The sequence below is a fragment of the Salmo salar genome, chromosome ssa03 (genome assembly GCF_905237065.1).
Source record: "Salmo salar chromosome ssa03, Ssal_v3.1, whole genome shotgun sequence".
NCBI lineage: Eukaryota > Metazoa > Chordata > Actinopteri > Salmoniformes > Salmonidae > Salmo > Salmo salar.
The window spans coordinates 58,691,896-58,717,299 of record NC_059444.1 but is presented as its reverse complement, the minus strand read 5'-3'; the positions used below and the strand labels follow the sequence as shown (position 1 = coordinate 58,717,299).

The following is a 25,404-nucleotide window of genomic DNA, read 5'->3' as shown; positions in this document are numbered from 1 at the left end:
ACAGTACCATGATGTGCTGTGAATTTGTAAGCATCCATTTTCACCAGTCCTGTCTATCCTACAGGCATTCCTGGGTCGTTAATACCCGCCTAGCTGTTTAGCACTTAACTGTGTGTGTGCATCAGTGGAGGCTGCTGAGGGGAGGATGGCTCATAATAATGACTGGAGTGGAGTAAATGGAATGGCATCAAATGTGCTTCATAACATTCCGTTTACTCTGTTCCAGCCATTATTATGAGCCGTCCTCCCCTCAGCAGCCTCCACTGGTGTGTGTGTGTGTGTGTGTGTGTGTGTGTGTGTGTGTGTGTGTGTGTGTGTGTGTGTGTGTGTGTGTGTGTGTGTGTGTGGTGGGAGGGCTCGGTGTAACACAAGAGCATAAATATGCCCCTGATGATATTAGTGAATCACTCCCCAGGCGTTGCTGCTGATCTCTCATAAAGCTCTATTCAAATTCTGGCCCTTCCTCTTTCTCAGCTCGGGTCTTGTTATACTAACTCATGTCATCCTCACACAAAGTCATTGCACACACCCTAACCGTCTATAATCATCAACTATTATTTTAGTCAAGTTGTCTATTTATGTGCTGTATCTCACACATCAGCCTACATAAAGGACATGCGTGCATACTGTATTAGTACACACTCCACCAGGTAGATACATCGACGCATTCAGTGCACACATACACATACGCACGAACACATGCGCACACCAACACTAAATACATGCACACCCGCCCACCCTCACTGCTTTGTCAATTTACACATCAGCATACTGTTCACCTGCGGTGATATTGCCAGAGAATTCAAGTTATCAGAGGGACGTGGGGGAGCAACAGAGCACATACACACACTAAAATATAACCTTGAAAATATCTACAAAATAAGGTTGGTTACATCTAACTGATACCAGGAATATCTCTAAGATGTAAAGCTTTATCATATAGAACATACGGATATGGTTTGTATACCTCTTCACATGCCATTGTTTCCAACCAGTCTTACCTACACAAGGGGGAGATCCTGATGAGATGTAAATGAGATGCTGCAACCACCCTAATATTGTTAGCTACTGTCGGGGGTGTGGGGAGGAGCTGGGAGTGTAGACTGCAGGATGGTATAATTTGGTCCTCAAGGTTCTGGCGCCAACTAGTGTCTACTTACCAACATTACTGTAGTGAAGAAGAACAACATGTACAGTTTTTTATTTTTTTCATTTCACCTTTATTTAACCAGGTAGGCTAGTTGACAACTGCGACCTGGCCAAGATAAAGCAAAGCAGTTCGACACATACAACAACACAGAGTTACACATGGAATAAACAAACATACAGTCAATAATACAGTAGAAAACAAAGTATATATACAGTGTGTGCAAATGAGGTAAGATAAAGGAGGTAAGGCAATAAAATAGGCCATAGTGACAGGGTAATTACAATATAGCAAGTTAACAATGGAGTGATAGATGTGCAGAAGATGAATGGGCAAGTAGAGATACTGGGGTGCAAAGGAGCAAAATAAATAAATACAGTATGGGGATGAGGTAGTTGAATGGGCTATTTACAGATGGGCTATGTACAGGTGCAATGATCTGTGAGCTGCTCTGACAGCTGGTGCTTGAAGTTAGTGAGGGAGATAAGAGTCTCCAGCTTCAGCGATTTTTGCAGTTTGTTCCAGTCATTGGCAGCAGAGAACTGGAAGGAAACGCGGCCAAAGTAGGAATTGGCTTTGGGGGTGACCAGTGAATATACCTGCTGGAGCGCGTGCTGCGGGTGGGTGCTGCTATGGTGACCAGTCAACTGAGATAAGGCGGGGCTTTACCTAGCAAAGACTTGTAGATGACCTGGAACCAGTGGGTTTGGTGACGAGTATGAAGCGAGGGCCAGCTAACGAGAGTGTACAGGTCGCAGTGGTGGGTAGTATATGGGGCTTTGGTGACAAAACGGATGGCACTGTGATAGACTGCATCCAATTTGTTGAGTAGAGTGTTGGAGGCTATTTTGTAAATGACATCGCCAAAGTCGAGGATCGGTAGGATAGCCAGTTTTACGAGGGTATGTTTGGCAGCATGAGTGAAGGTTGCTTTGTTGCGAAATAGGAAGCCGATTCTAGATTTAATTTTTGATTGGAGATGCTTAATGTGGGTCTGGAAGGAGAGTTAATTGTCTAACCAGACACCTAGGTATTTCTAGTTGTCCACATATTCTAGGTCAGAACCGTCCACAGTAGTGATGCTAGACGGGCGGGCAGGTGCGGGCAGTGATCGGTTGAAGAGCATGCATTTAGTTTAGCATTTAAAAGCAGATAGAGGCCACAGAAGGAGAGCTGTATGGCATTGAAGCTCGTCTGGAGGTTAGGTAGCACAGTGTCCAAAGAAGGGCCAGAAGTATACAGAATGGTGTCGTCTGCATAGAGGTGGATCAGAGAATCACCAGCAGCAAGAGCGACATCATTGATGTATACAGAGAAGAGAGTCGGCCCGAGAATTTAACTCTGTGGCACCCCCATAGAGACTGCCAGAGGTCCGGACAACAGGCCCTCCGATTTGACACACTGAACTCTATCAGAGAAGTAGTTGGTGAACCAGGAGAGGCAGTCATTTGAGAAACCAAGGCTGTCGAGTCTGCCGATAAGAATGTGGTGATTGACTGAGTCGAAAGCCTTGGCCATCTTTGGAGATCTCAGATGATACGAAAGAGAGGTTGAACAGGCTAGTAATAGGGGTCGCAACAATTTCGGCAGATCATTTTAGAAAGAGAGGCTCCAGATTGTCTAGCCCAGCTGATTTGTAGGGGTCCAGATTTTGCAGCTCTTTCAGAACATCAGCTATAAGGATTTGGGTGAAGGAGAAATGGGGGAGGCTTGGGCGAGTTGCTGTGTGGGGTGCAGGGCAGTTGACCGGGGTAGGGGTAGCCAGGTGGAAAGCATAGCCAGCCGTGGAAAAATACTTATTGAAATTCTCAATTATTGTGGATTTATCGGCGGTGACAGTGTTTCCTAGCCTCAGTGCAGTGGGCAGCTGGGAGGAGGTGCTCTTATTCTCCATGGACTTTACAGTGTCCCAGAACTTTTTTTAGTTTGTGCTACAGGTTCCTAACTTCCCTGAAAAGTTGCATATCACGGGGGCTATTTGATGCTAATGCAATACGCCACAGGATGTTTTTGTGCTGGTCAAGGGCAGTCAGGTCTGGAGTGAACCAAGGGCTATATCTGTTCCTGGTTCTACATTTTTTGAAAGGGGCATGCTTATTTAAGATGGTGAGGAAGGCACTTTTAAAGAATAACCAGGCATCCTCTACTGACGGGATGTTGTCAATATCCTTCCAGGATACCCGGGCCAGGTCGATTAGAAAGGCCTCCTCGCTGAAGTGTTTTAGGTGATGCGTACGTTTTACAGTGATGAGGGGTGGTCGTTTGACCGCAGACCCATTACGGATGCAGGCAATGAGGCAGTGATTGCTGAGATCGTGGTTGAAGACAGCAGAGGTGTATTTGGAGGGCAAGTTGGTTAAGATGATATCTATGAGGGTGCCTGTGTTTATGGATTTGGGGTTGTACCTGGTAGGTTCATTGATCATTTGTGTGAGATTGAGGGCATCAAGCTTAGATTGTAGGATGGCCGGGTTGTTAAGCATGTGCCAGTTTAGGTCACCTAGCAGCCTGAGCTCTGAAGATAGATGGGGGGCAATCAATTCACATATGGTGTCCAGGGCACAGCTGGGGGCAGAGGGTGGTCTATAGCAAGCGGTAACGGTGAGAGACTTGTTTCTGGAAAGGTGGATTTTTAGAAGTAGAAGGTTGAATTGTTTGGGCACAGACCTGGAAAGTATGACAGAACTCTGCAGGCTATCTCTGCAGTAGATTGCCACTCCGCCCCCTTTGGCAGTTCTATCATGTCGGAAAATGTTGTAGTTAGGGATGGAAATGTCAGGGTTTTTGGTGGTCTTCCTCAGCCAGGATGCAGACACGGCTAGGACATCCGGGTTGGCAGAGTGTGCTAAGGCAGTGAAGAAAACAAAATTGGGGAGGAGGCTTCTAATGTTAACATGCATGAAACCAAGACTTTTACAGTTACAGAAGTCAACAATTATTTGTATTTTTTTTATTTTACCTTCATTTAACTAGGCAAGTCAGTTAATAACAAATTCTTATTTTCAATGACAGCCTAGGAACAGTGGGTTAACTACCTTGTTCAGGGGCAGAACGACAGATTTTTACCTTGTCAACTCGGGGATTCGATCTTGCAACCTTTTGGTTACTAGTCCAACGCTCTAACCACTAGGCTACCTGCCACCCCTGGAGCACCTGGAGAATGGAAGTGGGGCTAGCCCTGGATTAACCTCTACGTCACCAGAGGAACAGAAGGGGAGTAGGATAAGGGTACGGCTAAAGGCTATAAGAACTGGTCGTCTAGTACGTTCGGAACAGAGAGTAAAAGGAGCAGGTTTTTGGGGGCGATAGAATAGATTCAAGGCATAATGTACAGATAAAGGTATAGTAGGATGTGAATACAGTGGAAGTAAACCTAGGCATCGAGCGACGATGAGAGAGATATTGTCTCTAGAAATATCATTTAAACCAGGTGATGACACCGCATGTGTGGGAGGTGGAACTGAAGGGTTAGCAAAGGCATATTGAGCAGGGCTAGAGGCTCTACAGTGAAATAAGACAATAATCACTAGCAATGGACAAGGCATATTGACATTAGGGAGAGACATGCGTAGCCGAGTGATCGTAGGGGTCCAGTGAGTAGTTAAGCTGGCTGGAGGCACGGCGATTCAGACAGCTAGACAGTTGAAGTCGGAAGTTGACATACAGTTTTTCACAATTCCTGACATTTAATCCTAGTAAAAATCCTTTCTTAGGTCAGTTAGGATCACCACTTTATTTTAAGAATGTGAAATGTCAGAATAATAGAAGAGAGAATTATTTATTTCAGCTTTTATTTCTTTCATCACATTTCCAGTGGGTCAGAAGTTTACATACACTCAATTAGTATTTGGTAGCATTGCTTTTAAACTGTTTAACTTGGGTCAAATGTTTTGGGAAGCCTTCCACAAGCTTCCCACAATAAGTTGGGTGAATTTTGGCCCATTCCTCCTGACAGAGCTGGTGTAACTGAGTCAGGTTTGTAGGCCAACTTGCTCGCATACGCTTTTTCAGTTATGCCCACAAATTGTCTATAGGATTGAGGTCAGGGCTTTGTGATGGCCACTCCAATACCTTGACTTTGTTGTCCTTAAGCCATTTTGCCACAACTTCGGAAGTATGCTTGGGGTCATTGTCCATTTGGAAGACCCATTTGCGACCAAGCTTTAACTTCCTGATGTCTTGAGATCTTGCTTCAATATATCCACATAATTTCCCTTCTTCATGATGCCATCTATTTTGTGAAGTGCACCAGTCCCTCCTGCAGCAAAGCACCCCAACAACATGATGTTGCCACCCCCGTGCTTCACGGATGGGATGGTGTTCTTCGGCTTGCAAGCCTCCCCCTTTTTCCTCCAAACATAACAATGGTCATTATGGTCAAACAGTTCTATTTTTGTTTCATCAGACTAGAGGACATTTCTCCAAAAAGTACGATCTTTGTCCCCATGTGCAGTTACAAACCGTAGTCTGTTTTTTTTATGGCGGTTTTGGAGCAGTGGCTTCTTCCTTGCTGAGCGGCCTTTCAGGTTATGTCGATATAGGACTCGTTTTACGGTGGATATAGATACTTTTGTACCTGTTTCCTGCAGCATCTTCACAAGGACCTTTGCTGTTGTTCTGGGATTGATTTGCACTTTTCGCACCAAAGTACATTCATCTCTAGGAGACAGAACGCATCTCCTTCCTGAGCGGTATGATGGTTGCGTGGTCCCATGGTGTTTATACTTGCGTACTATTGTTTTTTCAGATGAACGTGGTACCTTCAGGCATTTGGAAATTGCTCCCAAGGATGAACCAGACTTGTGGAGGTCTACAATTTTTTTTCTGATGCCTTGTCTGATTTATTTAGATTTTCCCATGATGTCAAGCAAAGAGGCACTGAGTTTGAAGGTAGGCCTTGAAATACATCAACAGGTATACCTCCATTTGACTAAAATTATGTCAATTACCCTATCAGAAGCTTCTAAAGCCATGACATCATTTTCTGGAATTTTCCAAGCGGTTTAAAAGCAGTCAACTTAGTGTATGTAAACCTCTGACCCACTGGAATTGTGATACAGTGAACTATAAGTGAAATAATCTGTTTGTAAACAATTGCTGGAAAAATGACCTGTGTCATGCACAAAGTAGATGTCCTAACCGACTTGTCAAAATTATAGTTTGTTTTAACAAGAAATGTGTGGAGTAGTTGAAAAACGAGTTTTAATGACTCCAACCTAAATGTATGTAAACTTCCGACTTTAACTGTATATTTGTGGTAGGGTGTATTTGGTTGGAGAGACAATCACACGCACAGACAGACAGGTCAATACTCAATCCAAGGTACGTTATATAGCAGCGCACTGAACCGCCAACAATGTGCCTTTTCTATTGGGAGCCTTGGATTGAATCTCGGCCATAGACATAAAGTAAGGCGCATTTGTCATGTTTTAAATTCCATCAACAGTTTTATTATTATTTGTTCTGGTAACGCATTTGCTCAATAACAGTATAGCAAGAGAATTCCAGTTGGATTCCAGAGCTGAGAGACAACCATGATATCCTCCAGTGATGTTACACCACCAAATAACTCTGGTTAGCCACCAACCGCTAATGCCAACGCACAGTATTTACACACACATACAGGCACGCAGACACACACACAGCTCAGGCAGTCAATTCAAAAGTTGCAGATCAAATCAGTGGCAACCAAATATTTTAAGATGAAACAACAAAATTTGATTTCTCTGTAGTTGAGAATGCATCATATCAGAAAGGTGGGTACAGTTTCTCCTCCTTGGCTGACATACAGTAGACAACTTTTTATACTCTGGTCCAAACAACGAGCTGTCCCTTTTCCCAGACCTTTTCAGAGCAGGAGTACATAAAAAAAGGTCAAGTGCATCGTTTTCCAAACTGATTTGGTTCCATATACTTCGACCCTCAACCTATCGTCTTAGCCTCCAGGCTCAAGGGTGCGCTCGTTTCGGTTGAAATGTTCTTCCCACTTAAGTACATGTGACGTTTCCACAACGTTGCAGTGATGTCCTGTCTTAGCTGGGGGGCTTACTGTAGTTAGCACAATGGCAAGTAGTCAGCTAGCTCTTCCAGTTCAGTCCCGGGGTCAGATATCTTCCTCACTGGCCGGGTGGGTGGAGTTTCCTCATCCCTTGCACCTCCTCCAGTTTCTGTGGGCCAATCAAAAAGGGAGGAGGGTGGATCAAAAAGCCTGCCCCCAGACGTCCAGATACCGAGTCAACCAAGAGCGCTGATTAGTGCAGTCTGGCACAAGAGGGTTTGAGCGAGACTGTCCCCAATCACAGTCACCATCAGTCTCAGTAAAGCTGTCCACGTGTATAAAAACCCTGCAACAACAAAGGATAAGGACATTATATACACTGACCACACTAAACAATGCACACCACACTATTTTCATTGAAAATATATGTAAAAGTCAATTGTATAATGTACCGAATACAGTATTTCAGTATAAACGTATTTAACAACACTGCTCAATTGGTGGCCCAAGCGTCCATCACTCACTTGATCCAATGATCTTCCAAGTGCTACGTTTGAGACTCCGGCTGGCCAGTCGCCGGTTGGGTGGTCGTGTCCCGCCCCATCTCCTTGATTGACATGTACATCTCCTCCTCAGGATCGTAGTAGTAGAACTTTCGCAGGTAGACTATGAGGGGCCTACGGGAAGAGACGGGGTACATTTTACACAAGCCCTTCCAATACAAAACTGTCTGCCTGTGTGTATTAATGGATAGAAAATATAACCATCCCAATACACACTATCAAAATCTTCCATTATGTCAATATCTTAAACACTCCCACCAGTGTACACAAATACCAACATCTTGTGGAGCCATTTTGGCCTGCCTATGTGGTTATTTGTTGTGTTGATTATATTTAGTCTCTTTGGATGTTTCACTTATTTTGTACACTAGAGGGCACTATATGTTGCACTATATCCTGGGTCACTGGTCTTTACAGGCAGGGCAGTGCATGTACATGGGCAGCCAGGAGCTCTTGGATGTGGTCTATATGTTGCGTTTCTATAATGTGGGCAGATCTATGTGTTGTGTTTCTACGTACGTGGGCAGCGGGAGCTCCTGGATGTGGTCTATGCGGACCAGCTGGCGAATGCAGAAGCGACAGAGGTGCTGCAGGGACTTGACACTGCTGAAGCGGGACACTGGGTACAGTAGCTGGACCGGGGTCGGGGGGAGGCCTGGAGGAGGAACCATGGTCACACACATATTAATGTACATCATTGGCAGGAACACACATCATAAGCATACTAAATTCTACCCTAGATAGTGAACTACATCCTCCACCATATATAAATACAACACTAAATGTGAAAATATAGTAAAGTCAAAACAAACCTAAGGCCTAATTAATTATGACAACCCAGTGCTAAATAGGTGTTAGTAATAGCAACTTTAAAATGGTGCTGTATGTAACCTATGATTCAGATCCATATACAGTGACAGAGCTGTCATTTAGCCTGGTCCCACTCTGATTGGTAGGTTCTTACCTGGGACCCGTGAGCGCAGGAAGTAGAGGAATTTTCCATTCTTGGAGTGCATGATGGCCCGTTCGATAAACTCCACCACAGAATGACAGCGGTCCTCAAACTTTGGGTGACACCAGAGGCTGAAGGTTCCTGTGAAGAAAGAGAGAAAAAGACCAATCAATAAGACACGACATGAAATCATCCAATGGCAAGACACAACATGAACTATAAGCTACACAAATAATAAAGAGAGTTACACACGCTATATATACACAGTCATTTATTGGGTAAATCACCAATGTTTCGGCATCACGGTGCCTTCTTCTGAAGCTTATAGTTCATTCGCCATTAGTCAGCACCTCTACATAAAATAATTGTCTCTGGGTGTGCGACAGCTCATGTTTTTGACAGGACATGAAACCATCCAGACACGACATGAAACCATCCAATTGCAAGACCCGACATGAAACATCCAATGGCAAGACCCGACATGAAACCATCCAACGTGTGTACATGGGTTACATCTTCAGTAAAAAGTGCTGCATGAGAGTACATGTAGAGTAGGGGCGTGCAGAGTAGTCTGACAGAACAGGAACGTAACAGATATGGGCAATTGCTCTGACACCAATGCAATTTTTTTTATTATCAGTGAACAGAACAAAAAAAACATTCTCGGGTGCCAGCGTGCATCTTTAAATAAAGTGTGAGGTGCTACGTGGTCTAAATAACTCAAGCGGTTAGTTTGCCTGTCTGTAAAGAAATGGGCGGGTTCTACCTCGATCCTGCCTCTCTGATTGGATCGAGTGAAGCTGCGTTTCTCCGTCCACCCGCTTCACTTCATAATTTCACCCGATCACTTCTCCCCGCATGTTTCAGTCTGACCATTTAGATTGCTACTGCCTCCTGTTAGATACTATGCACATTGCTAACAAGCGGGGCTAGGGTAGGTTAAAAAGATGACCCGCCGATGCGCACTCTGAGTGACAGCAAACTTGTCTGGCCGCTGCACACAGAAACAGACAAGACACCCCTCCGTGCGCTGCTCCTTATCTGCAGCTAGTTTGGTCTTTAAACGTGCAGGGAGATGGGCATTTTGCCAACATCTACTTAGGCATATTAAACACTTCCACGTTTTTCTGATCACGAGTATCATCTAATTGGAACATCAACTGTCAATTTACAGATACGATTAGAGTAAAGCCAGATTGGAACACCCCTAACGTAGAGTACATATAGCGTGTGTGTATGTGCATGCCTGCTTGTGTGTGTGTGTGTTGTGTGTGTAATTCACCTCTGTAGTGCTCCATGCGTGTGTGGTGTGTGACTCCCTGGGAGCGGAAGCTCAGGCTGAGGATGTAGCGGGGGTCAGAGCTGTCCCTCACCAGGAACGCCCCGTCTGGCTTGGCCTTCAGCTTCATCTCCGCATCCTCCCAGTTCATAGGACCCCAGTACCAGCCACACTATGATCACACAGATATAGGCAAATTCACATCAAATATAAGTTTAGACACCTGCTCATTCCAGGGTTTTTCTTTATTTCTACTACATTGTAGAATAATAGTGAAGATATCAAAACAATGAAATAGCACATATGGAATCATGTAGTAACCAAAAAAAAAAAAGTGTTAAACAAATCAAAATATATTTTATATTTGCGATTCTTCAAAGTAGCCACCCTTTGCCTTGATGACAGCTTTGCACACTCTTGGCATTCTCTCAACTAGCTTCATGAGGTAGTCATCTGGAATGCATTTCAATTAACAGGTGTGCCTTCTTAAAACTTAATTTGTGGAATTTCTATCCTTCTTAATGGGTTTGAGCCAATCAGTTGTGTTGTGAGAAGGTAGGGGTGGTATACAGAAGATAGCCCTATTTGGTAAAAGACCAAGTCCATATTATGGCAAGAACAGCTCAAATAAGCAAAGAGAAATGACAGTCCATCATTACTTTAAGACATGAAGGTCAGTCAATACAGAACATTTCAAGAACTTTGAATGTTTCTTCAAGCGCAGTCGCAAAAACCATAAAGCACTATGATGAAACTGGCTCTCATGATGACCGCCACAGGAAAGGAAGACCCAGTTACCTCTGCTGCAGAGGATAAGTTCATTAGAGTTAACTGCACCTCAGATTGCAGCCCAAATAAAGGCTTCAGAAGTAACAGACACATCTCAACATCAACTGTTCAGAGGAGCCTGCGTAAATCAGGCCTTCATGGTCGAATTGCTGCAAAGAAACCACTACTAAAGGACACCAATGAGGAGGAGAGACTTGCTTGGGCCAAGAAACACGAGCAATGGACATTAGACTGGTGGAAATCTGTCCTTTGGTCTGATGAGTTGAAAAATGTGATTTTTGGTTCCAACCGCCATGTCTTTGTGAGACGCAGAGTAGGTGAACAAATGATCTCCACATGTGTGGTTCCCACCGTGAAACACAGAGGAGGTGTGATGGTGTGGAGGTGCCCTGCTGGTCACATAGTCTGTGATTTATTTAGAATTCAAGGCACACTTAACCAGCATGGCTACCACAGCATTCTGCAGCGAGACGCCATCCCATCTGGTTTGCTCTTAGTGGGACTATCATTTGTTTTTCAACAGGACAATGACCCAACACACCTCCAGGCTGTGTAAGGGCTATTTGACCAAGAAGGAGAGTGATGGAGTGCTGCATCAGATGACCTGGCCTCCACAATCACCCGACCTCAACCCAATTGAGATGGTTTGGGATGAATTGGACCACAGAGTGAAGGAAAAGCAGCATATGTGGGGACTCCTTCAAGACTGTTGGAAAAGCATTCCTCGTGAAGCTGGTTGACAGAATGCCAAGAGTGTGCAAAGCTGTCATCAAGGCAAAGGGTGGCTACTTTGAAGAATCTCAAATATATTTTGATTTGTTTAACACTTTTTGGGTTACTACACGATTCCATATGTGTTATTTCATTCTTTTCATGTCTCCACTATTATTTTACAATGTAGAAAATACTATAAATAAAGAAAAACCCTTGATTGAGTAGGTGTGTCCGATCTTTTTTTACACGCATATCTAAAGACTAGAAGTATTATAAGTATCTGCCTGTGTTACGGGATGTGTTTGTTATCATCTTAGTATTATCTAACTGAATCGAGCTCTGGGCGCATTCGTAAATTCACTCTGGCTATCTACTCCGATTTCAGAGCACTCTCGTCTGAGTGTGCCAGAGCGCAGAATAACTGATGAATTTACGAACGCCCAACACCTGTTGAATATGGCCGGTGCCAGTAAACGTTGGGGAAAAAAGCTTAATTAAATTGTTGCCAACATCACAGTTAGTCAGCAATGTTCTGGATAACATGAAAACAGCCTAACCAGCTTTGTTAGGGCAAGTAAACTGCTCAGAGTGAGGTATTCTCTCATTTGTGTCTGGAAGTAGCTAGCAAGCTAGCCAACCTTAGCCTGTTAGCTTGGGTGCTTGACTGCCGTTTAAGTCAGAACTTGACTGCCGTTGTGATTTACGAACACACCCTCTGTGTCTCAACCTAGCTCCGCGCGTGTCTCAACTAGAGGTCGACCATTTAAATCGGAATGACCGATTAATTAGGGCCGATTTAAAGTTTTCATAACAATCGGTAATCTGCATTTTTGGACCCCGATTATGGCCCGATTACATTGCAATCCATGAGGAGACTGCGTGGCAGGCTGACCACCTGTTACGCGAGTGCAGCAAGGAGCCAAGGTAAGTTGCTAGCTTGCATTAAACTTATCTTCTAAAAAAAACAATCAATCTTCACATAATCACTAATTAACTACACATGGTTGATGATATTACTAGGTTAACTAGCTTGTCCTGCGTTGCATATAATCAATGCGGTGGCTGTTAATTTATCATCGAATCACAGCCTACTTCAACTTCGCCAAACAGGTGATGATTTAACAAAAGCGCATTGTCGAAAAAAAGCACAATCGTTGCACAAATGTACCTAAACATCGGTGCCTTTCTTAAAATCAATACACAGAAGTATATATTTTTTAAACCTGCATATTTAGTTAAAATAAATTCATGTTAGCAGGCAATATTAACTAGGGAAATTGTGTCACTTCTCTTGCGTTCATTGTAAGCAGAGTCAGGGTATATGCAACAGTTTGGGCCGCCTGGCTCGTTGGGAACTAATTTGGCAGATTTTTACATAATTATGACATAACATTGAAGGTTGTGCAATGTAACAGCAATATTTAGACTTAGGGATGCCATCTGTTAGATAAAATACGGAACGGTTCCGTATTTCACTGAAAGAATAAACATTTTGTTTTCGAAATTATAGTTTCCGGATTTGACCATATTAATGACCAAAGGCTCGTATTTCTGTGTGTTTATTATAATTAAGTCTATGATTTGATATTTGATAGAGCAGTTTGACTGAGCGGTGGTAGGCAGCAGCAGGCTCATAAGCATTCATTCAAACATTACTGCGTTTGCCAGCAGCTCTTAGCAATGTTTGAAGCACAGCGCTGTTTATGACTTCAAGCCTATCAACTCCTGAGATTAGGCTGGCAATACTAAAGTGCCGATAAAAACATCCAATAGTCAAAGCTATATGAAATACAAATGGTATAGAGAGAAATAGTCCTATAAAATCCTATAATAACTACAACCTAAAACTTCTTAACTGGGAATATTGAAGAACTGGGAATATTGAACCACCAGCTTTCATATGTTTGAGCAAGGAACTTAAACGTTAGCTTTTTTACATGGCACATATTGCACTTTTAGCTTCTTCTCCAACAGTGTTTTTGCATTATTTAAACCAAATTGAGCATGTTTCATTATTTATTTGAGACTAAATAGATTTTATTTATGTATTATATTAAGTTAAAATGAAAGTGTTTATTGTTCATTCAGTATTGTTGTAATTGTCATTATTACAAATATATATATAAAAATAGGCCGATTAATCGGTATCGCCTTTTTTGGTCCTCCAATAATAGGCATCAGTGTTGAAAAATCATAAACGGTCGACCTCTCAACCTAGCTCTGTGTCTATACTCAGTCTTGTCTCTGGGTAGTAAGTTGGTGGTCTGTTGATATCCCTCTAGTGGTGTGGGGGCTGTGCTTTGGCAAAGTGGGTTGGGTTATATCCTGCCTGGTTGACCCTGTCCGGGGATATCGTCGGACGGGGCCACAGTGTCCCGACCCATGTCTCAGCCTCCATTATCTATGCTGCAATAGTCTATGTGCTGGGGGGCTAAGGTCAGTCGGTCCTATCTGGTGAAATTCTCCTGTCTTATCTGGTGTCCTGTGTGATCTTATGTATGCTCCCTCTAATTCTACAATTTCCTCTGAATGCTCGGCTATGAAAAGCCAACTGACATTTACTCCTGAGGTGCTGACCTGTTGCACCCTCTACAACCACTGTGATTATTATTTGACCGTGCTGGTCATCTATGAATATTTGAACATCTTGAAGAATGATCTGACCTTAATGGCCATGTACTCTTATAATCTCCCACCCGGCACAGCCAGAAGAGGACTGGCCACCCCTCGGAACCTGGTTCCTCTCTAGGTTTCTTCCTAGGTTCCTGCCTTTCTAGGGAGTTTTTCCTAGCCACCGTGCTTCTACATCTGCATTGCTTTCTGTTTGGGGTTTTAGGCTGGGTTTCTGCTGATGTAAAAAGGGCTTTATAAATACATTTGATTTGTCTGAATGTAGTACTGTATCTGAACCTACTGTAGCACCGTGTCAACCTAGCACTGTATCTGAACCTACTGTAACACCGTGTCTGAACCTAGCACAGTGTCTGAACCTACTGTAGCACCGTGTCTGAACCTAGCACTGTGTCTGAACCTACTGTAACACCGTGTCTGAACCTAGCACAGTGTCTGAACCTACTGTAGCACCGTGTCTGAACCTAGCACTGTGTCTGAACCTACTGTAACACCGTGTCTGAACCTAGCACTGTATCTGAACCTACTGTAGCACCGTGTCTGAACCTAGCACTGTGTCTGAACCTACTGTAGCACCGTGTCTGAACCTAGCACAGTGTCTGAACCTACTGTAACACCGTGTCTGAACCTAGCACAGTGTCTGAACCTACTGTAGCACCGTGTCTGAACCTAGCACTGTATCTGAACCTACTGTAGCACCGTGTCTGAACCTAGCACTGTATCTGAACCTACTGTAGCACCGTGTCTGAACCTAGCACAGTGTCTGAACCTACTGTAGCACCGTGTCTGAACCTAGCACTGTATCTGAACCTACTGTAGCACCGTGTCTGAATCTAGCACTGTATCTGAACCTACTGTAGCACCGTGTCTGAATCTAGCACTGTATCTGAACCTACTGTAGCACCGTGTCTGAACCTAGCACTGTATCTGAACCTACTGTAGCACCGTGTCTGAACCTAGCACTGTATCTGAACCTACTGTAGCACCGTGTCTGAACCTAGCACTGTATCTGAACCTACTGTAGCACCGTGTCTGAACCTAGCACTGTATCTGAACCTACTGTAGCACCGTGTCTGAACCTAGCACCGTGTCCAATGTTCTCTCTTATTTTGTTTTCGGTACTGAACACATTTTTAGGGCCTGCTGAGCGCAAACCTGTGAACATTCTGTGTAACTGTGGTTATTTGATCATAATGTAGGCCTATCAGAGTGGCCTGCCATAAAAAACAATGGTGAAAATGCATGCCATAACATTTTAACATGGAAATAGCTGTTCCATCATTCAGCCTACAGTAGTAGCCAATGTGTGGTGTTCAATGAAGACCTACATTCCATGAGACTTTTGGAAAAAATATGCGGGGCTTGACATTAACCTGTTTATCCACTTGTCCTTCAGATCCGGAGGTGACTGAAAATGTGTCATTTGATGCAAGAAACCACTTTACAAAATAAAATGAATTATTCCCATACCATTATTACAGAGAATCAGACAAATTATGCTACCTTCTGCCTATTAGCTACTTAGCTTATTCAAGACAGTCTCAAAATACAACACTACCCCTTTAAGACAGAAAACAAAAAGGCCTTTACCTGACTCACTTTTGTGCTCTTGTAGGAAGCAACCACCGCCCCATTGCTGACTAGCTATATATGGGCTAATAACTTACTTACTAGCAAAGATTATGAACAAATGTGCACATCTATGTGCATATCTACTTGCGACCACTCATGGTGTAAACACAGTCCAATTCAAAGTGAATGACACAGATCCATATATGGCAAAGGTCTATTTGCACATTGGGATACTGCAGCTCTGATTGGTTTTGCCGCACCGGTCTGTAGAGTACAGGCTGAGTCGTGCCTGTCAATGAAATAGAATGCTACTCCGGTGTGTTCTGCCTACAAGAAAATATCTTGCATAGTTATTAGTTTAGCATACTAAGTCTTGCATAGTTCACTTTGTTTCGGTATGTTGAATTGAAAGTGGTTAATATTGGCAATTCAAGTTCAATCTCGTACTTCTCTGCGCGGGCTGATATTTCTTATGCGCGGCAGTCCCGGGGGAGTTGTCTGAACCTTGTACTGCGTCTGTAAGAATGTCAATGTGCCTATGTACACGTGACAAGTCCTACTTTTTCCAGTTCTCGGAGGCTGGTGGCAAAGCTGCTGGCAAAGCTGCTGGCATCGGGGCGGCTCAGTGGGCACAGCAGTGGGCGCTGGTCCACCCGAGACGGGTTCTGGGCGTCGCCAGGCAGAGGGATGGGCCGCGGGAGGACCCGTAGGAACGCATCTGAAACACAGGGCCACACACACTCAGATCCAGGGTTCATCATTCACTCTTACTGGTGGATAGGAGAACATTCGGTAAAAAAAAAAATTGTTTCAATAAAAATAGGCATTAGAAACACATGGTATTTACAGAAATTGTTGCCAAATTAGCCATAAATTCACCCTGCTTAAAAAGAAACATGAGCAAGTGGTGTACCTCAGGGTAAGCACTTGTGCGTCATTGTCCTGACTATGTGACCTAACAAACAAAAAAATTGGAGCCACCGTTATAGATTAAATTAGTGTGTGAAATAACACATCTGTGATAATATAACAAATACGTCTGTATCATGCATGTACTGAAGTAGCCTATCAGTTAATCTCTCTCTCAGGTACAGATGGCCATCAAACGGTTACAGTCACTTCATCTGCCTCGGTCTCTGACAATCTCACCAGTCTGTCTGAATATAATCACCAAATCATTCAACCAGACACGTTTTTAACATAATGCAAATTGACCAGGCTTAACTGGGCACAATCATACGTTCCGTGTGCACAATGTGATATCTACGATTAAACTATAATTTCGCCATTTTCAGGAGATGGTCATTAACGCAACCCTTTTCCTGAAATGGTAATGAGTATCATTATCTGCCTCTTTCTAAATCTCGTTCTTCATTAGGGATCCCCATGTTACTTTTCCTTCCCTGCTGCCTCTGATCACACCACTTTGCCAAGGCCTTTCTTTGAGCCGACCCTATTAAAGCAAGAGAAATGGTCCTGTAAAGCTGCAGGGGCTTATTCAGGAGGTTGCAATGTTCCACAATGTTCAGATACCCAATGTAGAAAAATATCTGATTCTGCGTCAGAATACGGAAATGCGTCAGCTCTACCTACACACTATAACTTCTGATTATATAACGTAGCTCAGTAGATAATACAATACCAATGCTAGTAGTCTGTATGTGCATATGCAAATGGTTACAGAAGGAAGAAGAAACCCTGTCAGGGAAAGCAATAATATCCCAAACATGAACCTTACTGTAGCAGAATATCTGTTAACCAAACTTATTAAAGTGTCCAGAAACAATACTGGCTTTGCACCAATGCAATTACCACATACTTTATAACAATGTAAAAACAGCCTACCAACTGAAAGGAGTTAGCCATATCACAGTAAAATAGAAAAATGTTTTAGAATGGTACATAGGCTGGAGAATTGAGAAAATCATAGACTATGTCTTTAAGAGTCTCTCTCTGTGCCCCACTGGTAAGCCCCCTTGACCTCTCTTGCCCCAGCTTTGCTCTTACCATTGAGGCTGAGGCTATGCTGGATGAAGGCATGGGAGGGATGAACGCCACTCTCTAGGAAAGGCCCAGGCTGCGGCCCACCAAAGTCATCTGGAACAGAGCACAGCGGGAGGCACAGGCTTTTAAGAGGCCAGCCACCACCCTGAACTTTACGCAGATCAAAATGGCAATGTGGGCTTCCTCTTCCTCTGGCTTCCTTTCAAGTTGATCATACTGATGGCTGAATGTCACACTATAAGATAAAGGACTGGTGGTGGTCACATTATATAGGTAGCATTTTGCCTCAAAAGAACCAATGGATATTCATTGTTTGTCTCACATCCAAACTGGGTACTGTTGGTATCAGAAGTGGGATCCCGACACAGTGATGTTACAATCAGGCCACAGAGCGAAAATGACACCAGGCAGAGCATATGAAGAAAGCAGTGACAGATCACCAAGCTGGACAGACATTGGCATAGCAAGGCATCGAGCAAATACCCATCTGTAACCCCCATTCCCTTAGTCTCATTTGTCCTCCAAAATGTTGCTGGAGCTCCAGTATCATCATCCTACATTAAAATGGACAAAACCTCTACCACAACCTGGATGTTAAGCCCCTAATGATTGTCGCGTGTTGAGGAAGTGTGCCCGGATGCCCAGGTAGAGGAACCAGAAATGGCTTTAGTTGCTAGAGGTATGAAGTAGGCTAACAGGGGAAACGTGGTATCTTTAGTCATACGAAAACGACCTGTACCTCAGCAACGCAAGCGCTCTCCAGACCGTCGTCCGATCCTGACTGCGTCGCGACTTGTGTGCATCTTCAGTCTGATGACGGTCTCAGCCTTGGCGTCGACCACATTACTAATGCTAATTGGGTGCTAACCTACTAGAACACGGTCTAAAGAAAGAATCCCACACGTCGTCTGAGGCCAACACAGCCAACAGAAAGAGGAACAGAGAGGAGGACTCAGTTGCAATACAGACAGGAACGTTTGGAGCAACACACCCACACACACACACAGACAGACAGACAACTGAGTGCTTCTTAAAACAAATTCAGTTCCGCAATTCTGACCCTGTACCATAAGTCACAAGGCCTAATGCATTTGAAGTCACAGAAAACCAACGAGTCATTGTTGTACTGCAAACCCAAGTGGCACCGAACCATTCATGTTTTACTGTCTGTCCGATCGCGTATATTCCCATTGAGTTTCTGAAATTGGTTTACACAGTGAACCGTTACACACATGCCAACTATAAAACATTGAGGCAGCAACTACTGCAACTGAGATTGGAGAAACAAACCATGCTTAACTCCTGGTCACCTTTTCTAACCCTCCTAAGATATTCCTTTTAAACGTCTGACCCTTACACAAATCCCCAATGTACTTTTGCATCAATGTTTTTGTGGAAAACGAGAAAAGACAGTGAAAAGGGGCAGCCCGGCAGCACATGCAGAAGAAGAGGGTGACGTGACAGAAGGAACACCAAGGAAACGTAAGCAAGTAAGAGAGGAAAGTACCCAGCAGACTGAGGCTTCGTCTGGGCGGAGGTGGAGGTGTCGGGGGTTGCAGAGAGTTCACCCCTCTACGTGAAATATCCACGTCTACCAGGGACACAGTCTCACCTGGAGGGAGAGATCCAGGGACAGAAAATGAGAAACAGAGAGAGAGAGAGAGAGAGAAAAAAAGATGAAGAGATCCTATATGGCACGTAAGTGTACATGCGTATGTGAGTCGCACACTCTCCCGAGCACAAGCAACCCATTACCAACCCATATACGTCGACATAAAGCTAACGCCACATTCAGAAATAGAAGCGCACAAACACTCAAGTACACACAATTACCGGTGAAGGCAGGACCGAAGGCCAACGGAGATAAGGCACTTTGGGGCCTGGAGAGCTGGAGTTTGCTGTGGAGAGACAGAGAGAGGGTCAAACCATAAGAGAAGCCCTTCTATAGTCCTAAGAACCAGTATTATCCGCTAGACTTCAATCCCACAACATTCATTTTGAACCATCTCGCTCAGCCTCATGCCTTTTTAACCCTTCTACTGTATGAAACCAGTGGCCTATTTCTCAAGGGTACACTGTGCCTCAACACCAAGGACTGAGATCCATCTCTGGGATGTAGTGGGTCAGACGCTTACCTCTGGATAGTGGACCTGACCAGCCATGATCTCCCGGACTGCCCTCGAATCGGCTTGTTTCTTTTTTAAGCAGAGTCACTTACACTGACCCTGTGAAGTCAGCAGCCAGCGATGCAAAATTATCATTGAGGGTGTTGTCTATTCCAACAGACTTGATTGGTTAGAAATGAAGTCAGTTGTGCCTTCTTGATGGTTTTGCATTTTCAGTTTTGTTATTATTTGAACATCAGTTTATTTAAACAGCATTGGACTTAAAATATAGGCTATTTTCTGAAGCAAGAAGTCATACTTAAGATTTACGCTATTAAACTGATATGAAGAAGCACAACGAGCTCCTCCGATTACACGATCCTTCGTTGATTGGAGCATTTCTGTGCTGTAACTTCTTGTTTGGATAGCCATCTTTAGCTTAACTCTTCCCCCCTAAAACACAGCACCACTCCACAGTTTTTCACATTTGGGGATTTTTTTGGGAAGCTTCTGGAAGGCCTGACTGGGTGATAGCTGTGCTTTGCTGGCTGCCAGATTCCTTTGCTCTGTTCAGCGGGGGCCAGCTTGTGTGTGTGTGTGTGTGTGTGTGTGTGTGTGTGTGTGTGTGTGTGTGTGTGTGTGTGTGTGTGTGTGTGTGTGAGTGAGAGAGAGAGACAGTGCTAGTGGGGAAAACCCAGCATGCCGCTTGAGCTAAGCCTGATGCACAGTAGGGTAAAAAGCAGCTGAAACTCACCCCCCGCTACCTACAAACTCCTTCCCACAATCCTACCTCCCTCCCCACACCCTTTCCCTCACTTAAAAGAGGAGCCATGTTCGCCGAGAGCAGGGAAAGAGGAAACTGCCTGGAGTGGAACACTGGTTTCCCCCATCATGTTCAGTAACGGCACACCTCAGGTTTGTGCATACTGAATCAAAGGAAACATGAGAACACAGTTGAGACTATAGGAACTGGTGGGAGCAGTGCTCAGACAGACAGACATGATGATGACTGGCTGGGTGGGTTAGATCATGAACCTGGCCTATATTTGACTACAGCAAGTCAGCCAGTGAGCGTTTGAAGGGTCAGATAAGACGCCAGTTGTCCTAACTGTAAAAAAAAGCTGAAAAAAAAGATATAAAACCAAAACATGAATGAAATTAGATATTAACATTTCTCAAATGACATGTTGAATGAATGCACATGCTGTACTGGCAGTTGGTCCGACATCCACGGGCTGAACTCATTAAAACTAGCTCCAACTGTTTCCCCTGACTTTTGACAACATAAAGCAAAACAATGCACTGAGGGCATCTACAAAATGAAAAAGGCTATAATGCTAAACTACGTTCATGTCCTTGCTATGGCCAGGTGCTTTCTTTGCTTTCAAAAGGTACAGCAACATACTGTACCTCATGACAAATTAGTTTGGCCAAATCTGCATGGTGAATGGCGTGAACCACATGTCTAAGGTGGCAACTGGCAACCAAATGGGAACAGTTATACTGTGGTGGATTCCTGCTAAAGCTGTAGCCGATAAGCCAACATGGGCCACTCTCTAGATACATTAGGCCTAATCTTACCATGATCCCTCCGACACAAAGGCCTCCAACAGCATGAGGATGAAAACAAGGCATTAGTATGGCATGAGGGATGGTGTGGCAAGCCCATAAGATGTCCCCAGAGGCTTCTGTTGATAACCGAATGGAGTGGATAGCCTAGGCTACACATAAACCACGATGTGGTGAGGTCGCCTTTGCCTGCTGCTCCTGTCTGCTTGTGCTTTTAGCCACATTCACCACACACAGTATAGAACCAGGATGGTGCCGAGGTATGCCAAATAATACCAGGAGGTGAAATGCAACATGCACTGTATTTTGGATGCCAGAATATCTCAGTAACTATGGAGCATGATGTCAGGCGTTTACAGGTAACAGTTCTAAACGGCATTTATCTGTGAACAAACACAACTATGGCAACATTGGTTGACATTTTGAATCTTCATTGATTTGGGAGTTTAGAACATGATAAAGCCATTATGCCTAAGAAGGGAGATGAAGTTAGTAACCAAAGTTGAATTACTTGGAGTCATCACGCTATCGTACTATAGCATATGGTCTACTCAATAGGCCCAAGTTCCAGCATGTTTCTTTAAGAACATGATAAGTTAATCACCTTTCTTGTGCTGTTTTCAGCGCTAATCATGAAACAGCTGGATAAGAGGAGTAACGTGATTTTGTTGACGAGGTGAGCTAAAAGCTCTCATATCTAAAATGTTTGTCTCTCACTGGGAAAATTGACTGCAGTTCCACTAACCACTAGTCTACCTTTAGTGCCTGTGGCACTATAAATATCCTTCATTTGGCTACTAATAGCTTAACTTCTATAATAATAACTCTACTACGCCCACATTGTTTGAGTGCCTCTAGCACTATAATAATCCCCTGTAAAGCCACTAATAGCTTATAATGATAACTGTACTAGACCAACACCAGCTGAGACCGCAGAGCTGTCGCCCGCCCTCAACCTTACCACCCTGTCCTCTCCCAGTTCCCCCAGCTAGACCAACACTATTGACCCAGTCAGAGACACAGGGCTGTCCCCTTCCCTTCCCTTAACCTCACCTCCCTGTGTCCTGGTCTGCGCTGGTGGATCCAGAGCCCCACACATCCATCAGGCTGCCCCCGGAAGAGGTGGAGGAGGCCAGCGAGGGCCTCTTGTCCAGTAGGTGACTGGAGCCGCTGCTGCTCTTGGTCCGGAATAGTTTGCTCAGACGGATCTTCAGAGAGCCTTTCCTGGACTTCCCTCTGGTTGTCTTCTCGCCCCCTGCCGCCCCCTCTACTACTAAGGGTGAGGCGGCTCGCAACATCACCCCTAACTTCGGCGTGGTGGCCCTGCTTTGGGGCTGGGAGGTTTGGCTGGGAGGGTCCTGTGAAGGTAAGGTGCCAGATAGGGTGGCGGAGGCTTCTGCTGCCGGCCGCCCCGTGATGTTAGAGGAGGTCAGAGACAGGGACGAAGATGTTAAGGCTGCAGCAGAGCCCATGGCATCCAACGGGGAGGGACACACCTGGGGGTCACATGCACAGGACTCCCCGGCAAGCCTGTGTACCTGCCTCATTAGCCCCGTGAGGGAACCGCTTGAGAAAGCCCCCCGCCCGTCCTGCCCCATGTCCGTCTCACCCTCCTGCCCGGGGACACCACCTTTAAACTCCTCCCCGCCCATCCCCAGCTCCCCCACTTCCTCAGAGTCCAGGCCCTCCAGCACCAGGAGGGCGTCACTGGTTTCACTAGGGTCCTCTCCGGGGCCTATTCCCCCCGTTGCCGAAGCCAGGATGCTCTGACAGGAACAGCGAGGCATCTCTCCACCCTCCTTCAGCAGCATCTCTGAGGCCTGGCCCAGCTCCCCCAGCCTCCGGGCCAGGTTGAGCACCGTGTCGTCCAGGTGGTGGTAGTTCGTGTTCCCCGTTGAACAGGTCTTCTTGGGGTCCAGGATGCAGAAGCGGAGGGACTTGTCCTGGAGCGGAGGCCAGTCCATGGCATCAGTGACCAGGCGGTGCCGGTGGCAGAGCCCATCTCCCTCTCCAGCCAGGTCACCTGCATCTGCGACCACCTTGGACAGCTTAATAATGGGGTGCCACTGAAGCCTCTGATGTTGCACATCCATATTGTTGTCACTGGTCATCATGACACAGGCAGAACTGGCTTCCTGTTTATCAGCCTCACTTACCTGGAAGCCAGAAGGTTGCTCGAGGCCGCATTCCAAAATACCGTCGCTTGTCCTAAGGACGTTCTGAAACACCATGAGCTGAGCCCGCGAGCCTCTGCCCGCGCCATGAGGGAAATTGAAGCGCTGAGCCACGGCGAACTCGGGAGGTTGAGGCGCATCAGAAACTAAGGGTCGAGTCAGCATCAAGCGGCTGTCAAGGGCTCCCGTCCGGCTCTCGACCTGTGAACTATAGTGCGGGGAGGGATTGCTCTGAATCGCCGGGCCTGCTGTGGGGTTGTTCGGATCAAATTCAAACCCATTGTTGATATTGTTGCCATGATTACCCAAGACAGCTTTCCCGAATCCGGAAACCACTCCACCGCCCGACGTCAAATTCTCCTCGTCCAATCGGTCATATTCAGCCGCAGAAACCAAGCGCATCAAGACAAAATCAGGAGACATATCTTGCGCGTTATTCATTATTACGCCTCAATTCGGTACAAGAGGCGCCGCGTACCGTCTCTGTTCTTACATAACATTAAGAAAAATAAATAGCGCGGTTGCTGACTGCAAACACATCATTCTACCTAACGAGAGCCATTTGAAGTTCCATATTCTTCGTGGGAAAAAATCTGATAAATGTATGCGAATAAACAAAAACACATCTAAAACGTTCCGTCAGTATCGCTGACGCCGATTCCCTCTTCGTAGACAACATGGATGTAATGGGTGGCTCGCACACTAGGGCTCACGGGGCGGCTGCGCAGAGGCGACATCAATAATCTACTTCTTCTGGTAATAAAGGAGGCCCATACCCCTACAAAAACTAATCGCTTGGAGAGCGAAAAAAAACGAAAAACCGCCACCTGCCGGAAAAATCTGATTTTGGGCCGATTTATGCCTCGAAGCGAGTGATAACTGGGCCCAAAATATGTATTCTCCAGTAAGTGGCGTTTTATGTATTTTTTTGCTCACCAAGCCAGGGGTTTTTATATGGAGGTCAACGAGTGTCGAATTTGGTTAACCAAAATGTAATGGCTTATTTGTCGAATATGAGTGTCTTAATGCTTAGGTTGTTACGAGCGTACTGATAAAAGTAGGACACGTGACTTCCCGACAACTTTGAGAGAATAAAACACACATATATATATATATATATGAGTTGTGCCTCTTGTTCTCACGCGTATCTGCCCTCTCATTGGCTAGAATGGTCCCACCTGAGTTTGCCTCCTCTGCCTTCCGTTTTTGAAGACATAACTTTCCATTGTTGGAGCAGCCACTTGAGTATCTGGTTAATATAATAGATAATCTTTGTCTCTGCCCATGCACTGATCACTTCCTGATGTAGAAAGGACCCCAAAAGCCCATAGATTCTGCTTCCGTCACACATAAACCCCAGGGCAGGTAGCCTATTGGTTAGGGCGTTGTGCCAGTAACCGAAAGATTGCTGGTTCGAATCCCCGAGCTGACAAGGTAAAAATCGGTCGTTCTGCCCCTGAACAAGGCAGTCAACCCACAGTTCCGTCATTGTAAATAAGGATTGTCCTAAACTGACTTGCCTAGTTAAAGGTTACATATAAAAAACAAAACCTCTTCCACTTCCTGCTCTCTCTTTGGAACAACGCACTACTTAAAGATTTTTACTTAGTGTGTGCTCTTTGACCCTGGTCCTCGAGCCTTTTAAGTGACTGTGTGCAACGTCATCAGTTGCTGCTCTGCTCAACCCAGATGTTATCGCTCTCTTCATGGTCAATTGTAAATTAACCACCCAGTTTCTTATTACACTAGGTGCTATTTAGATGCATTGTCTCTCTCTCAGAAAATGTAGCCTCCACAATGAGTCGAGTTCTGCATTTGACCCGTTTATAAGGAGTCACATTTCAGGCTAAATCAGTATGGCAGGTTTACGAGACAGCACTGTATCATTTCAACATTTAAATTAAGTT

The 25,404-nt window shown here is 44.9% G+C and overlaps 1 protein-coding gene across 5 annotated transcripts; it reads right to left on the bottom strand.

Annotated features, from left to right (window-relative positions):
* Window positions 1-6,574: 6,574 nt before the first annotated feature.
* On the bottom strand, window positions 6,575-24,457 carry LOC106600801 (suppressor of cytokine signaling 7). 5 transcript variants are annotated; one of them, XM_014192483.2, is made up of 10 exons: window positions 22,377-24,457; window positions 19,483-19,547; window positions 19,157-19,261; window positions 17,653-17,742; window positions 16,206-16,363; window positions 9,943-10,111; window positions 8,673-8,801; window positions 8,228-8,363; window positions 7,670-7,822; window positions 6,575-7,491 (listed from the first exon to the last, which is right to left on the bottom strand). In XM_014192483.2, the coding sequence occupies exons 1-9, from the start codon at window positions 23,936-23,938 to the stop codon at window positions 7,693-7,695; spliced, it is 2,544 nt and encodes an 847-aa protein (XP_014047958.2). In that variant the 5' UTR covers window positions 23,939-24,457; the 3' UTR covers window positions 6,575-7,491; window positions 7,670-7,692. The 5 variants fall into 5 exon arrangements, with proteins under 5 accessions (XP_014047958.2, XP_014047959.2, XP_014047960.2 ...); XM_014192484.2 differs by lacking the exon at window positions 17,653-17,742; XM_014192485.2 differs by lacking the exon at window positions 19,157-19,261 and having other exon boundaries at window positions 22,377-24,449.
* Between the last annotated feature and the right edge of the window lie 947 nt (window positions 24,458-25,404).